Genomic DNA, 17,509 nt, shown 5'->3' with positions numbered 1-17,509 from the left:
CGTAAACTATGTGAAACACATAACTACATAAATGTGGAACTAAGAAATAGAGATGTAAAGAAATATAGAAATGCATAACTTTAATAAATATGATGCTACAAATCACAAAAATATGTCTACATAAATACCGCACTACAAAATACAGAAATGCGTAACTACGATGGAAATATCAAAGTAACAAACCCAAAAACACGTAATGTACGTGGAAATGTTGAACGAGGAAATATTTAAAACGTGGCTCAGAATCACAGTGTTAAAGATTAATTACAAACTAGTCACGGGTAACAAGCAACAGGTGAATAATTAGTTACCATAGCAACGGGGTAACAGGTACAGACTCTGTCAGATAAAACGTTACAAAATCGTGGAACACATGGGACTGAACCTGCACAACATCTTATATATTTCCCTCATAATACACTTTGCATGTTGTATTGCACAACAACACGTTCCATATTCAGAGTCCTCATCATCACCAGAGGAAGTGACCTCACTCTAACAGGAAGTGAACTCTCTGTCCATAGAGGAGGAACAATATCTGGCACTAAAACTTACCTTGAAAGGGGAGGAAGACTCTGGGCAGCGGCGGAGAGAGAGAGGAGACGAAGGAGACGAAGAGGAGGAGGAGAGGAACCTCCGACCCCGGTGACCTTCCCATGACCTCTGACCTGGAATCAGAGATCCAAGAAAATATGTAGTTTATTTTCTTAGTAAAAGTGAAAGTATTTGAAGATTTAGATTTATGCATCTTTACATTTTAAAAATCATTTTTAGGTTTTATTTATACTTATATTTATGTTCGTAAAATCATATTTATATTTTATTTATACATATTTATTTTATAAAAATCATCTAGAATTTATATATATATGTACTTATATTTTGAAAATCAGTTATATTTTATTTTTGCATATTTATGCTTTAATTATATCTATATTTTATTTATAAATACTTATCTTTATCCTTATAAAATCATATTTAGATTTAGATTTATTAATTTAGAATTTATTAATATTTAAATCAAAGAAGATAGACTTTTTATATTTTAAATTCATAATTATATTTTATGCGTACATATTTTTTTAATCATGCACAGTTATCTTTTTTAAAAAATATTTATTTTTTTTTTACACATATATTTATGTTTTTGAAATTATATTGATATTTTACTTTTATTTTTTAGCATATTTGTATTTTTTATGAATAAAGATCTTTATCAAATAGTCAAAAATTTTATTTATGTATTTTTATCTGTGTAAAAATGTATTTATATTTTATTTGTTCATCTTTTTTTACATTATATTTATATCCTTTTAATTCAGGTTTATATTACAGACGTGATGCTCCGAGTGATTCTGATAGACAGAATGACTAACGTCTCCATTAGGAAGATAAAAGTGTGTGTTTGGCTGAAAAATTCAGACGTTTAAATGCTAGTTTCTCTCTCAGGAGGAGGAAATGGCTGTAAAAGTCCTTCAGAGCTGTTTAAAAGGAGACGAAGCTCTAATGAAGCGCATGTGTTCTGCTGTTCCTCACTCTGAGCTCCATGATGAAGGATCTGGCAGAAATATTGGTGTTATAAATATTATCCTGTGAGTCGTGTGATATTTAAAGCGTCTGTTCACAATCAGCCATTGTCCAATCTACACACACACACACACACACACACACACACACACATGGAGTCAGACACTGGAAATAAGACTCGTGTAATATGTATAAAGAAGAAGCAGAGAAGCGTAACGTCCCTGTGGGATCAAAGAAATGGGTGTGTTTACTTTCACCTAACAAAAGAAGGGAAGAACACACACCCACACACACTTACACACACTCACACACACTCACACACTCTTACACACACACTCACACACTTACACACACTCTTACACACTCTTTTTATGCCATTACAGCACAACAGCACTTAAATAATACATATAGAGAAGTTCACTTTCTGCTCTTCAGAGAGAACACACTGCAGTAAGTTTAAACAAGTGTGTGTGTGTGTGTGTGAGTGTGTGTGTGTGTGTGGACATCTTTCCTCATACCTAATACATGAAGCATGTAAAAGATTCATACACACTCTGCAAAGGACATTAAACAATCTGATGTCAAGTAACTTCAAAAAACTTTTTGTGACATTTAAAAATATTAAAAAACAAAATAAAGTAAAAAAAAAAGTAACATTTACAAAAATGTAAAAAAAAAATTAAAAATACATAAAAATTAAAAACATTATTTTCAAAATATTTATTCACAAATAATATACAAATGTATAAATTATTTAAGGAATTATTTATTTTTATTTATAGTTATATTTATTATTATTATTGTTGTTGTTTGTTATTATGATGATTATAATTATTATTTTGTATTAATTTTTTGTTATTATTTATTTATTTGATTAAGAAAAATGTAACAGTAAATGTAATTATATTGTATATGTAAAGTATTATATTTAGGATTGAAAAACAAATAATATAGAATCACTGCTCAAACACCAGCTGAACAATCTGAGTGGGCGTGGTCTAATATTCTAATGAGCGTACTTGATTGACAGCCCTCTGTCCAATAAAATATAAAATACTGAGCATCATATTAAACATCCAACCAAAATCAACAACAGAATCATACGTCAAGCATATCTCGATAGATTAGCTTTTTTTCTTAGATTAGCTTTCTCTCACTAGATTAGCTTTCTTTCTTAGATTAGCTTTCTCTCGCTAGATTAGCTTTCTCTCACTAGATTATCTTTCTCTCCCTAGGTTATCTTAAACTCGCTAGATTAGCTTTCTTTCTTAGATTAGCTTTCTCTCACTAGATTAGCTTTCTCTTGCTAGATTAGCTTTCTCTTGCTAGATTATCTTAAATTCGCTAGATTAGCTTTCTCTCACTAGATTAGCTTTCTCTCACTAGATTAGCTTTCTCTTGCTAGATTATCTTAAATTCGCTAGATTAGCTTTCTCTCGCTAGATTATTTTAAACTCACTAGATTAGCTTTCTCTCGCTAGATTATCTTAAACTCTAGATTAGCTTTCTCTCACTAGATTATCTTTGTTTTGCTAGATTAGCTTTCTCTACCTAGATTAGCTTTCTCTCGCTAGATTAGCTTTCTCTCGCTAGATTAGCTTAAACTCGCTATTCTCTCAGACTGTTCATGACAGCGTATAGTTGTAATAAAAGCTGTGTGGGCAGGGCGACCTTGTGGGCGGGACTAGCCAAGATTAGCTCCACCCACTTTACATACATTTATATTAGCACCCGTTTGTTATGTATAGTGATGTAATATCATATTTAGCTCGTACTGTGTAACGATGCTGGGGGAAAATGTGACCTATTCAGTTACGTATCAGGTATAGGTAACCTGTGTGTGTGTGTGAGTGTGTGTGTGTGTGTGTGTGTGTGTGTGGGTGTGAGAGAAAGAGAGAGAGAGAGAGAGAAAGAGAGAGAGAGAGACAGAGAGAGCATATAAGAAACCATGAAACATTTCAATGAAATATAATATAAGCAGTTGATGATTTCTTACTTCAAACCCACACACACACACACACACACACACAGCTGCTAAAGACATCAGTGTGTTAAAAGTGATACACTTGCACTTAAAGTGTGTGAGCTGAGATCACTGAGATTAAACCTGACCTTTACACGACTGCTCTGTAACACACCACCTCATCTCCTCTTCCTCCACCTCCTCCTCCTCCTCCTCCTACTGCATTGAATCCTGGATTCTGATTGGTCACAAGGTGTCGATTAATTCTCTCTAAAGTAGCGCAGCTGCAAATCACCGGTTTACATCAATGTAGTCTTTGGAATACGTTATTGTTTCTATAGTAACGGCTCATTCGTACTGCGAATGCTCCACATACGTGGATTAAATAGCGCTGAGTCACTCTCCGTGGAGCTAACGTGTGGAGGTTCTCCATAAAATGGAGGACGTTCTTTAGTCTCCTAAAAAACAGGGACAAGGAGGGTATTTGGGTTTAGCTACAGATTTCTGAGATCTCCTTTTAGGGAGTCACTGTTGTAGCTTTGAATAACAGTCCAAGCATGCCAGTAAGAGCTGGACCCGCTCTATCCAATCCGGTAAGGGTAATAAAATCTGCCACACGTTGGGGCAATAGGGTAGCTAGCATTCCCACTGACTCTATCTTCACCATGAGGAACTATATTCCATTCCTCTTCCATTCAACTTCATTGTCACTAATAAACACAAATACAGTATAATGAAATGTAGTTTAGCTAGCATCAGGTGTAAACATTTAACAAGTGTTAGAGCAAACAACATGACAAGACATTAAGTGAGGTCTGAGACAATGAAGAACACCTTCTTCAGACCTTCTGCTGTAGGTCTTCCATTGGACTCAGAGCAACTCCGGTGATGTACTGAGCAGTCTTTACTACTCGCTGCAGTGCCTTGATGACAGTGACAGTAGAGCTGGAATACTGTCTGTGCTACAGCAGGTCAGGATGATCTTCACCATGCATCTGTAGAAGATGGTCAGAAGATGACCAGGAGGAGCATGGGTTGACTTTTCTCAGCCCAGTGCTAGGGAACTCCCCTGTTCACTGTGAGACTGAGCGACGTAATGTCCACAAGGAAGGTGGACACCTCTCAAGTGGAGGTCCACTGAGATCCCTCATCTGAATATGGCCCCCAAAAGTGGTGGAACTGTTTGTCTACACTTTCTACTGTAGAGACAAGGTGAACGGTAGGAGCGGTGAAGGAGTAAAGGCTGCATCACACACACCCACTGATGTGACACCAGTCTAACAAGCAGGTGTTAAAACACAAGCATCCGTGTCCTCCTTGAAACATTTGCAGTAGAATACCCTCGTTCCTTGTCCCTCACCATGGGATCTGTGTTTCTGATTGTGCATCTTAAACAAGGAAAAATTATTTTCTCGACAGAGTTAGAATTTGGCCTGGGTTTAATCTCCAAGATTGGACCAACGAATAGAACAGTTTATACCCCTGTAGCTTAGCCATCAGAACCCTCCTGTCTGATGCAGAAGCTGCTGAGGAAAGTGATTGAGGAAAGTGTTTAAAGAAGGTGAAGAAAGTGTTTGAGGAAAATGAGGACAGTGTTTGAGGAAAGTGTTTGAGGAAAGTGTGGAAAGTGTTTGAGGAAAGTGTTTAAAAAAGGTGAGGGAAGTGAGGAAAGTGTTTGAGGAAAATGAGTGAAGTGTTTGAGGAAAGTGTTTGAGGAAAATGAGTGAAGTGTTTGAGGAAAGTGTTTGAGGAAAATGAGTGAAGTGTTTGAGGAAAATGAGGGAAGTGTTTGACAGTAAACATCCCATCAGCAGTCCTTGTCCTTCATGAAGAGCTACACAGAATGGAGGACATCCACTGGAGGACCACCTTCAGTTAAGTCCACAGTGCTCAGATGACTGTGAGGAGTGAGAGAGTGTGATATTTGTCCATTTCTGGGTGTAATCTGGCTTCTGATTCTGACGCCTGTACTCTTCCAGACCTTCCCTGACCACAGCACTAACGCGCGGCCGTAAGATACGCAAGACAGTACACAAGACCATTGGCAAACTGCTGTGGTATAAGAGGAATAAAACACAGTGTGTGTGCTGACACTGGAGACTCCTTCCTGCTATAAAAGTTAAATAAACGTTTCCTTACAAAAACTTTCACCATATCAATGATTATACACTTTATAAATCCGATAACGTATTAGAACGTGTGCGTTAATATAAACCTGTGATTTGCAGCTGCACTACTGTCAGAGCTGCTGTTATAGGAAATTAATCAACACCTTCTTTTTCTGACCAATCAGAGTCCAGAATTCAACAGAGTCCAGAATTATCCCAGGAACTCAAACAATGTGAAAAAAAAAATGCTCCCTACTTCAGCTGCTTCGTCCTGAATAAAACACGGGGGGGTAGTGCGGATAAAATAGCATTGTGTGTGTGTGTGTGTGTGTTTTGATGTATAGATTATATACCTGATTATCAGCTCATGTCTGGAGTTCATTATGATTAGCAGCTTTCATGCTAATCTCCTTTACTGCTTTGGATTCCCGTGTAATCAATCTTCCATCTTTTGATGTCAAGTCAGAGTTGATTATCGATGATTACAGCAGTTTAATGCGTACAACGTCTAAGAATGTGTTTGTATAAGATTATAAGATTAGGCCTTTACAGAAATTATACACTGATTTCAAATAAAACTAAAAATTACTCCTACTGTTACTTCCAGGTTAGCACTGGAGCTATGAGGCTAATGTAGCTAACAAACTCTGCTCAGTAACACTCTGAATATTAGCAGATTAGCAAATTAACCACCACCTCAAACCATGATTTTCCTGATGAACACTGATTGTGAGATGAAATTATCTTCTGAACAAACATAAGTATCCTAGCAGAATTCAGGATACCCATAATGCACTTGGGAGGCTTGTATAAAGTAGTTAGCAAGGCACCGTTTTAAATGATTAACCCTTATAAACTCATTTCTATAAAAGTATCTTAAATATTTTTAAATTGTTTCTCCTACAGTTAGTGATAATCAGCCTTTGGTTACGCTTTTGCTCGCTAGTTTACTTTTGTTCACTAATTTAAATCTTAAATCTTGCTAGTTTACTTTCACTCACTAGTTTGCTTTTATTCACTGGGTTACCTTTAGAGTTTTCTTTCACTCACTAAAGTTAGCTGGTACATGCTAGCTTTTTCTCACTAGATTAACTTTTGTGTAGTAGTGAGCTTTCATTTGCTAGGTTAGCTTTTGCTTGCTAGGTTGATTCACTTTTTTCTATAGGTTACTCTTCAGTTGCTTGGTTGTTGGTTTAGGTTTGATCTGTTAGTTGGTTTGCTCAGTAGATTAGCATTTGTTTGCTAGTTAGATTTCCCTCCATTTGACTAGACAGGGGTTTTGATTGCTAGTTTGAGTTTGTTTACTGGTTTTGTTGGCTTGATTTGCTCCCTTTTATGTAATTGTCAGTTGCTAGTTTGAGTTCACTCACTATGTTAGCTTTCAATTGCTAATTCAAGTCACTCCCTTTCACTCAGTAAATTAGTTTTCAGTAGGTTAGCCTTTGCTTGCTAGTTTGAGTTCATTCACTAGGTTAGCTTTCTAATTTAAGTCACTCCCTTTCACTCAGCAGATTAGTTTTCAATTGCTAGTTTGCTTTTAATCACAAGGTCAGGTTTTGCCCAGTAGTTTGCCCTAGTTTCTATTTATTCACTAGATTACTGTTTGCTGCTAGGTTAGTTGTCACTTGCTAACTTATTGGTTGCTTGCTAGTTTGCTTTTGTTTGCTAGGTTAGATTTTTCTCACTAATTTGTTTTCATTCATAAGATTAGCTTTTAAATAGTTTGATTTCATGCATTATATTAGCTTTTGGTCAAATGCTAGTTTGAGTTCGTTTACTGGGTTTGCTAAATTAATTTGCTTCCTTTCACTGATAGCTTAGCTTTTGCTTGCTAGGTCCCTTAGACTGTGTCCCAAATGATATATTAGATACTACGCACTTACACTATGCACTATACACATACACTATACATTTACACTATACACTTACACTATGCACTATACACTTACACTATGCACTATACACTATACACTTACACTATACACTTACACTATGCACTATACACTTACACTATGCACTATACACTTACACTATGCACTTATACTATACACTATACACTTTCACTATGCACTATGCACTATACACTGTACATTATGCACTTACACTATACACTATGTCCTCACACTATGCACTTATACTATGCACTATGCACTATACACTTATACTATGCACTATACACTATGTCCTCACACTATGCACTTATACTATGCACTATGCACTATACACTATACACTTATACTATGCACTATGCACTATACACTTACACTATGCACTTACACTGTGCACTATGCACTATACACTTACACTATGCACTTACACTGTGCACTATGCACTATACACTTACACTATGCACTTATACTATGCACTATGCACTATGCACTATACACTATACACTTATACTATGCACTATGCACTATACACTTACACTATGCACTTACACTGTGCACTATGCACTTATACTATGCACTTACACTATACACTATGTCCTCACACTATGCACTATGCACTTACACTATACATTATACACAATGCAGTTGCACTTACACTATGCACTATACACTATACACAATGCACTTGCACTTACACTATGCACTATACACTTACACTATACACCTACACTATGCACTATGCACTTACATATGCACTATACACTATACACTTACACTATACACTTACATATGCACTATACACTTGCAGTATGCACTTGCACTTGCACTATACTCTATACACTATTCACTATGCACTTACACTATACAATTACACTATACACTTACACTATACACTATGTCCTCACACTATGCACTTATACTATGCACTATGCACTATACACTATACACTTATACTATGCACTATGCACTATACACTTACACTATGCACTTATACTATGCACTATACACTTACACTGTACATTATGCACTTACACTATACACTATACACTTTCACTATGCACTATGCACTATACACTGTACATTATGCACTTACACTATACACTATGTCCTCACACTATGCACTTATACTATGCACTATGCACTATACACTATACACTTATACTATGCACTATGCACTATACACTTACACTATGCACTTACACTATGCACTATGCACTATACACTGTGCATTATGCACTTACACTATACACTATGTCCTCACACTATGCACTTATACTATGCACTATGCACTATGCACTATACACTATACACTTATACTATGCACTATGCACTATACACTTACACTATGCACTTACACTGTGCACTATGCACTTATACTATGCACTTACACTATACACTATGTCCTCACACTATGCACTATGCACTTACACTATACATTATACACAATGCAGTTGCACTAACACTATGCACTATAAACTATACACTTTGCACTTACACTATACACCTACACTATACACAATGCACTTACACTTACACTATACACTATACACAATGCACTTGCACTTACACTATGCACTATACACTTACACTATACACCTACACTATGCACTATGCACTTACACTATGCACTTACACTATGCACTATACACTATACACTTACACTATACACCTACACTATGCACTATGCACTTACATATGCACTATACACTATACACTTACACTATACACTTACATATGCACTATACACTTGCAGTATGCACTTGCACTTGCACTATACTCTATACACTATTCACTATGCACTTACACTATGCACTATGCACTTACACTATACAATTACACTATACACTTACACTATACACTATGCACTTACACTATGCACTTACACTATACAATTACACTATACACTATACACTTACACTATACACTATGCACTATGCACTTACACTATGCACTTATACTATGCACTATACACTTACACTATGCACTTACACTGTGCACTATGCACTTATACTATGCACTTACACTATACAATTACACTATACACTATGCACTTACACTATAGAATTACACTATACACTATACACTATGCACTTACACTATACACTTACACTATACAATTACACTATCCACTATGCACTTACACTATGCACTGTGCACTTACACTATGCACTTACACTGTGCACTTACACTATACACTATACACTATGCACTTACACTATGCACTTACACTATACACTTACACTGTGCACTTACACTATACACTATACTCTATGCACTTACACTATGCACTATGCATTATACACTATACACTTACACTGTGCACTATACTCTATACACTTACACTGTGCACTTACAGTGTGCACTTACACTATGCACTATGCACTTACACTGTGCACTATGCACTATACTCTATACACTATACACTTACACTGTGCACTTACACTATGCACTTACACTGTGCACTATGCACTTACACTATGCACTTACACTGTGCACTTACACTATGCACTTACACTATGCACTTACACTATGCACTTACACTGTGCACTTACACTATGCACTTACACTATACACTATACACTGTGCACTTACACTATGCACTTACACTGTGCACTTACACTATACACTATACACTATGCACTTACACTATGCACTATGCACTTACACTATGCACTATGCATTATACACTATACACTTACACTGTGCACTATACTCTATACACTTACACTGTGCACTTACAGTGTGCACTTACACTATGCACTATGCACTTACACTGTGCACTATGCACTATACTCTATACACTATACACTTACACTGTGCACTTACACTATGCACTTACACTGTGCACTATGCACTTACACTATGCACTTACACTGTGCACTTACACTATGCACTTACACTATGCACTATGCACTTACACTTACACTATGCACTTACACTATGCACTATGCACTTACACTGTGCACTTACACTATGCACTATACACTTACACTATGCACTATACACTTACACTATGCACTTATACTATACACTATACACTTTCACTATGCACTATGCACTATGCACTATACACTGTACATTATGCACTTACACTATACACTATGTCCTCACACTATGCACTTATACTATGCACTATGCACTATGCACTATACACTATACACTTATACTATGCACTATGCACTATACACTTACACTATGCACTTACACTGTGCACTATGCACTTATACTATGCACTTACACTATACACTATGTCCTCACACTATGCACTATGCACTTACACTATACATTATACACAATGCAGTTGCACTTACACTATGCACTATAAACTATACACTTTGCACTTACACTATACACCTACACTATACACAATGCACTTACACTTACACTATGCACTATACACAATGCACTTGCACTTACACTATGCACTATACACTTACACTATACACCTACACTATGCACTATGCACTTACACTATGCACTATACACTATACACTATACACTTACACTATACACCTACACTATGCACTTACATATGCACTATACACTATACACTTACACTATACACTTACACTATACACTTACATATGCACTATACACTTGCAGTATGCACTTGCACTTGCACTATACTCTATACACTATTCACTATGCACTTACACTATGCACTATGCACTATGCACTTACACTATACAATTACACTATACACTATACACTTACACTATACACTATGCACTTACACTATGCACTTACACTATACAATTACACTATACACTATACACTTACACTATACACTATGCACTATGCACTTACACTATGCACTTATACTATGCACTATACACTTACACTATGCACTTACACTGTGCACTATGCACTTATACTATGCACTTACACTATACAATTACACTATACACTATGCACTTACACTATAGAATTACACTATACACTATACACTATGCACTTACACTATACACTTACACTATACAATTACACTATCCACTATGCACTTACACTATACACTGTGCACTTACACTATGCACTTACACTGTGCACTTACACTATACACTATACACTATGCACTTACACTATGCACTTACACTATACACTTACACTATACAATTACACTATACACTATGCACTTACACTATACACTGTGCACTTACACTATACACTATACACTATGCACTTACACTATGCACTTACACTATACACTTACACTGTGCACTTACACTATGCACTATGCACTTACACTATGCACTATGCATTATACACTATACACTTACACTGTGCACTATACTCTATACACTTACACTGTGCACTTACAGTGTGCACTTACACTATGCACTATGCACTATACTCTATACACTATACACTTACACTGTGCACTTACACTATGCACTTACACTGTGCACTATGCACTTACACTATGCACTTACACTGTGCACTTACACTATGCACTTACACTATGCACTTACACTTACACTATGCACTTACACTATGCACTATGCACTTACACTGTGCACTTACACTATGCACTTACACTATGCACTATGCACTTACACTATGCACTTATACTATGCACTATACACTTACACTGTGCACTATGCACTTATACTATGCACTTACACTATACAATTACACTATGCACTATACACTATGCACTTACACTATACACTTACACTATACAATTACACTATCCACTATGCACTTACACTATACACTGTGCACTTACACTATGCACTTACACTATACACTATACACTATACACTATGCACTTACACTATGCACTTACACTATACACTTACACTGTGCACTTACACTATACACTATACACTATGCACTTACACTATGCACTTACACTATGCACTATGCACTTACACTATGCACTATGCATTATACACTATACACTTACACTGTGCACTATACTCTATACACTTACACTGTGCACTTACAGTGTGCACTTACACTGTGCACTATGCACTATACTCTATACACTATACACTTACACTGTGCACTTACACTATGCACTTACACTGTGCACTATGCACTTACACTATGCACTTACACTGTGCACTTACACTATGCACTTACACTATGCACTTACACTATGCACTTACACTGTGCACTTACACTATGCACTTACACTGTGCACTTACACTATACACTATACACTATGCACTTACACTGTGCACTTACACTATACACTATACACTATGCACTTACACTATGCACTATGCATTATACACTATACACTTACACTGTGCACTTACACTATGCACTTACACTGTGCACTTACACTATACACTATACACTATGCACTTACATTATGCACTATGCACTTACACTATGCACTATGCATTATACTCTATACACTTACACTGTGCACTTACAGTGTGCACTTACACTATGCACTTACACTGTGCACGTACACTATGCACTTACACTGTGCACTATGCACTTACACTATGCACTTACACTGTGCACTTACACTATGCACTTACACTGTGCACTTACACTGTGCACTATGCACTATGCACTTACACTATGCACTATGCACTTACACTGTGCACTATGCACTTACACTATGCACTTACACTGTGCACTATGCACTATGCACTTACACTATGCACTATGCACTTACACTGTGCACTTACACTATGCACTTACACTATGCACTTACACTGTGCACTATGCACTATGCACTTACACTATGCACTTACACTATGCACTTACACTATGCACTTACACTTACACTATGCACTATGCACTTACACTATGCACTATGCACTTACACTGTGCACTTACACTATGCACTATGCACTTACACTGTACACTATGTACTCTACGATCTAGTGTATGAATTTTAGAAGGGTAGTATCGTCTCTAATGGAACACTAACAGTTTTTTCCTAACTGGAAGTATAAGCCATTTCCCAGTTGATGGCGAATGACGTCAAACGCATGTAATGTGACACTGCAAGCTTTAGCAGAATACTCAGAGTCAACGAAAATGAATTTCACCATATCAAAGTAACATAAACAGTAAAATGAAGAAATTCATTTACTTAAGTTTTCACACTCATTTTTATTACTTTATTCTGAGCAAATTTAAGCCAGCGTCAGCGCCTGGTAGCCCCGCCCCTCTTCCGCTACGTAAGCAAAGCTGCGACCGTTGAGTGCATGAAGTGTCCAAAATAGCACAAAAACCTCTTTAGACTCAGAGATGTTTTGAGTGTAAATTTTTTATTAAAAGCCGTGTGGGCGGGATGAGCGGTTGGTGAGGGCGGAGCTTACACAAGCCATACCCAGGGTTAGCCCCGCCCACTTTACATGAAACAGGAATATAAGTGGTTAAAGAGTTAAAGAAAAACATTTGTGAAATTTGCGTGTTGTGTTTTGTTTTTTATTTCTTTGGTATTATACGCACTTGAATGGCTCCTCGGGGGTTCTGTGTACGGTTAATGGTTCTAGCTTTTGTATTTTTAAGAGGTTCTACTTGGAACCTTTTGTGAAACAGAAACTGTGCTGTTTTAAAAAAAAACGCTTTAGTGCGCTCGACTAAATCTTTTTTTATAATGAGTTTTATATTCTATTCACACCACCACTTGGCACGCATACACACACACTCACACACACACACACTCACACACACACACAGAGAAAATCGATGTGTGACTGGGACATATGGAAAGAATCACTATAAAATGTCAATTTTTTTTTATTATTGAATACTGAATAGCTCCAATTTTCCTTTTATAAGAATGGAATAAACAGTAAAACACTACTATAATCACACACACACACACACACAGCCTAAATTTACACAAAGCCTACTTGCACTGACTCTATACACACTGTGTTGTATGAACAAAAAACAAAATAATGCTCAAATTATATAAATTGTATGACTTACATAATTTAATCTAATTAAATTAATAATTAACTCCTTAATCAACACATTAATAATAATAATAGTGCTGTTCACTTGCTTTATTACCAGGTTTATAACACTGTTATAACAAGAAGAAGTCTGTAATGTGTATTTCATGACATTTTACATGAACCATACACACAAACTTAAACTGAATTTAACATTTTTTAACAATACATCACTCCAGAGTAAATGGGTCGAGCCCAAATGTGTGCAAAAAGTAAAAATGCACTGAACATCACATAGTCCTAGCCTGGAGTACTGAAAGTACCACATGATTTGAGGTATAGATGTTTCACCTCATACCCCAAAAATTCCACCTGATTAGAGGGAACATTAATAAAAATCATGGAATGTCACTTTTTCCTCTATGTGTAAAAAGCAGGAGAAAAGGGGGCGGGGCTTGTAATCTTGGGGTATTTCCAAAAATAATTTACTTTTGGTAGCTGAAAAGTAACTTTAGTATTTCCATGTTGTGACTGCTGCTTTAGTACAGGACATACAAACACAAAGTGTTATTACATCATTACATATAGGAGCCAATCAGATTCAAGTATGCAAATGCTGTCCATGATACAATGTTGCAAGCAGGTGAAATGGGGTGGGGCTTGTAATGTTTTTGGGCATTTCCAATTCTTATAAAAAGTAATTTGCTTTTGGTAGCTAAACTATAATTTCGCAAATTCATGCAACATTGGCACCAAGAGAAACCAAGAGGCTGTTTGTTTAAAAGAGGAATATCAGACTTGCTATTTTCTTAATGTCACTCAAAAAAAGATAAATAAAATAAAATAAAATGTAAGCTAGCTATCTGATGCTACCAAATGATTTTAGGTCCAGAAAACAATAAAATGAAATTTCACTGTGACCGCTGCTTTAGCATTGAACATAACTTAACCATAAAGTGTTATTACATCATTACATATAAGAGCCAATCAGATTCCAGTATGCAAATGCAGCCCATGCTACAATGTTAAAAACAGGCAAAATGGGGCGGGGCATGTAATTTTAATGGCAATTATCATTCTTAGTAACTATAATTAATATATTTATATAGAATAGTATAGTATATATGCTATAATAGAAGTTAACACCTTGGAGCCAATAGAAACCATGAGGGTGGGGCTGTATTTAAAAAAAAAAAAAAAAGAAAAGAGTAACATCAAACTTCTGCCTTGCTATTTTCTTAATGACACTCAAAGATGTAAAATAAATAAATACATAAAATGAAAGCTAGCTATCTAACATTACCTTTACGTTTGTGTTCCCTAAAAAAAATTTCATACCTGGAAGGACAGAATGAAAATCAAACAATGTTTACTCAAGAAAACAGAGAGACGAGATTCTGGTGTGACCCAATCAGATTCCAGTATGCAAATACAGTCCATGCTGCAATGTAAAAAAGGGCGGAGTATGTAATATTGGGGATGTTTCCAATTCTTATGAAAAGTGATTCACGTTCAGTGTCTGAACTGTAACTGTAAATTTGCACAATCCACAAGCCAATAAAAGACAAGAAGGCGGGGCTATAAGATTCATGCTTTGCTATTTTCTTAAAGTCAACCAAAAAAGTAAAAGTAAATCTAATAAAATAAAAGCTATCTAGTTAACATTACCACTATGTTTGCGCAAGAAAACGTGAATTGAGATTACGTTGTGACAAGATCATGTGATATAAGAGCCAATCAGATTCGAATATGCAAATCCTGTCCAAGATACAAGGTAACAAGCAAGCAAAAGGGGCGGGGCTTGGAATGTTGGGGGTGTTTCCAAATCAATTTTCGTAGCTGAACTGTAACTTCGCAAACTCTTGCAATAATGGAGCCAATAGAAAGCAAGAGATTTAAAAAAAAACTGCTAATAATTTAGTACATTGAACTCCTACCTACAAATTTTCTTTATCACTTAAAAATAAATAAATAAGTAAACAAACAAATAAGCCACTGTGTTTGTGAAACCTAAAATATCATAACATAACAAAATTACATTTCGCTTTCATATTGAACATGTAACTACCAAGTGTTATTGCATCATAAAATATAAGATAGATAGATAGATAGATAGATAGATAAATAATATAATATATGCAAATGTGGTCCATGCTACAATGTAAGAAGCAGGAGAAAGGGGGCGGGGCTTGTAGCAGTGGGGATGTTTACAACTTGTATATTCATTCAATTAGGATTTCACGATGAAGGTAAAAGTTTTGCGTGAAGATGTTTAACACGTTAAAATTGTTAAAAAAAGATAAAAATGAGAAAAAGTACAATCTGTGGATCTAATTTATAAAAAAGAGAGAAAGGAATGAACGTCTCGGCTCAGGTTTTAAACACACACACTGCTGCAGATGATAAATTTAGACCTCATATCTCTCAGCGTCTGTTTCAGCATGAGTGACGCCTGTATTACAGCTTCTTCTCACTCGTTTATCTCCAGTGAGAGTCGGCACCTGTTAGTCCCCGCGCACACACACACACACACACACACACACACACACACTTTCCTCACCTTCACACTCTTCCCCGGGGCTTGTCCTGAATCCTGAATCCTCTGAAGTGCGTCTCCTCTGAGAAGAGTTTCAGTTCCAGCAGCTGAGTCCCGGGCAGTAACGTCCACAAACACACACACACACACACTCTCTCACACACACACACACACAGAGACGAGTGAGACCCGAGCCGAGCTATTCCATACTGAGAGAGAGAGAGGGAGAGAGAGAGAGAGATGAGGAAGCGACAGAAGGAGGGCTGGTTTCCGATTACACTTTTCTCCACTTGAGTCTTGTGTCCACTTTTTCCCCTCCCTCTCTCTCTCTCTCTTGCTCTCACCCCTCCTCTCTCTCTCTCTCTCTCTTTCTCTCTCTCTCTTTCTCTTATTCTCTCTCTCCTCCTCCTCTCACCCTCTCTATTATTATTATTACATCTCTTCATTTCATCCTCCTCTTTCTCTCTCTTTTCTTCCTGTCTATCTCTCTACCTCCTTATTTCTCTCTCTTCCTCCCTTCATCTTCCTCTCTCATTCACATCTCTCTCTTCATTTTTTCTCTATGACTCTCACTCACACATTCTCTCTCTTACTCTGTCCCTCTGTCAATCTTT

General features: G+C 36.5%; 1 protein-coding gene across 1 annotated transcript in view; it reads right to left on the bottom strand.

Annotated features, from left to right (window-relative positions):
• Window positions 1-17,185, bottom strand: part of sema3c (sema domain, immunoglobulin domain (Ig), short basic domain, secreted, (semaphorin) 3C) — a 69,217-nt gene extending 52,032 nt beyond the window's left edge. The window contains exons 1-2 of the mRNA XM_034313155.2: window positions 16,920-17,185; window positions 556-668 (exon numbers count right to left, since the gene is read on the bottom strand). Coding sequence (XP_034169046.2) covers window positions 556-658 — 103 coding nt within the window. The 5' untranslated portion in view covers window positions 659-668; window positions 16,920-17,185. The remainder of the gene's footprint in view (window positions 1-555; window positions 669-16,919) is intronic.
• Window positions 17,186-17,509: the final 324 nt, after the last annotated feature.

The sequence above is a fragment of the Pangasianodon hypophthalmus genome, chromosome 18 (assembly GCF_027358585.1).
Source record: "Pangasianodon hypophthalmus isolate fPanHyp1 chromosome 18, fPanHyp1.pri, whole genome shotgun sequence".
Classification (NCBI taxonomy): domain Eukaryota; kingdom Metazoa; phylum Chordata; class Actinopteri; order Siluriformes; family Pangasiidae; genus Pangasianodon; species Pangasianodon hypophthalmus.
Note: the sequence above shows the minus strand (reverse complement) of the source record. Positions and strands in the feature narration are given on the sequence as shown.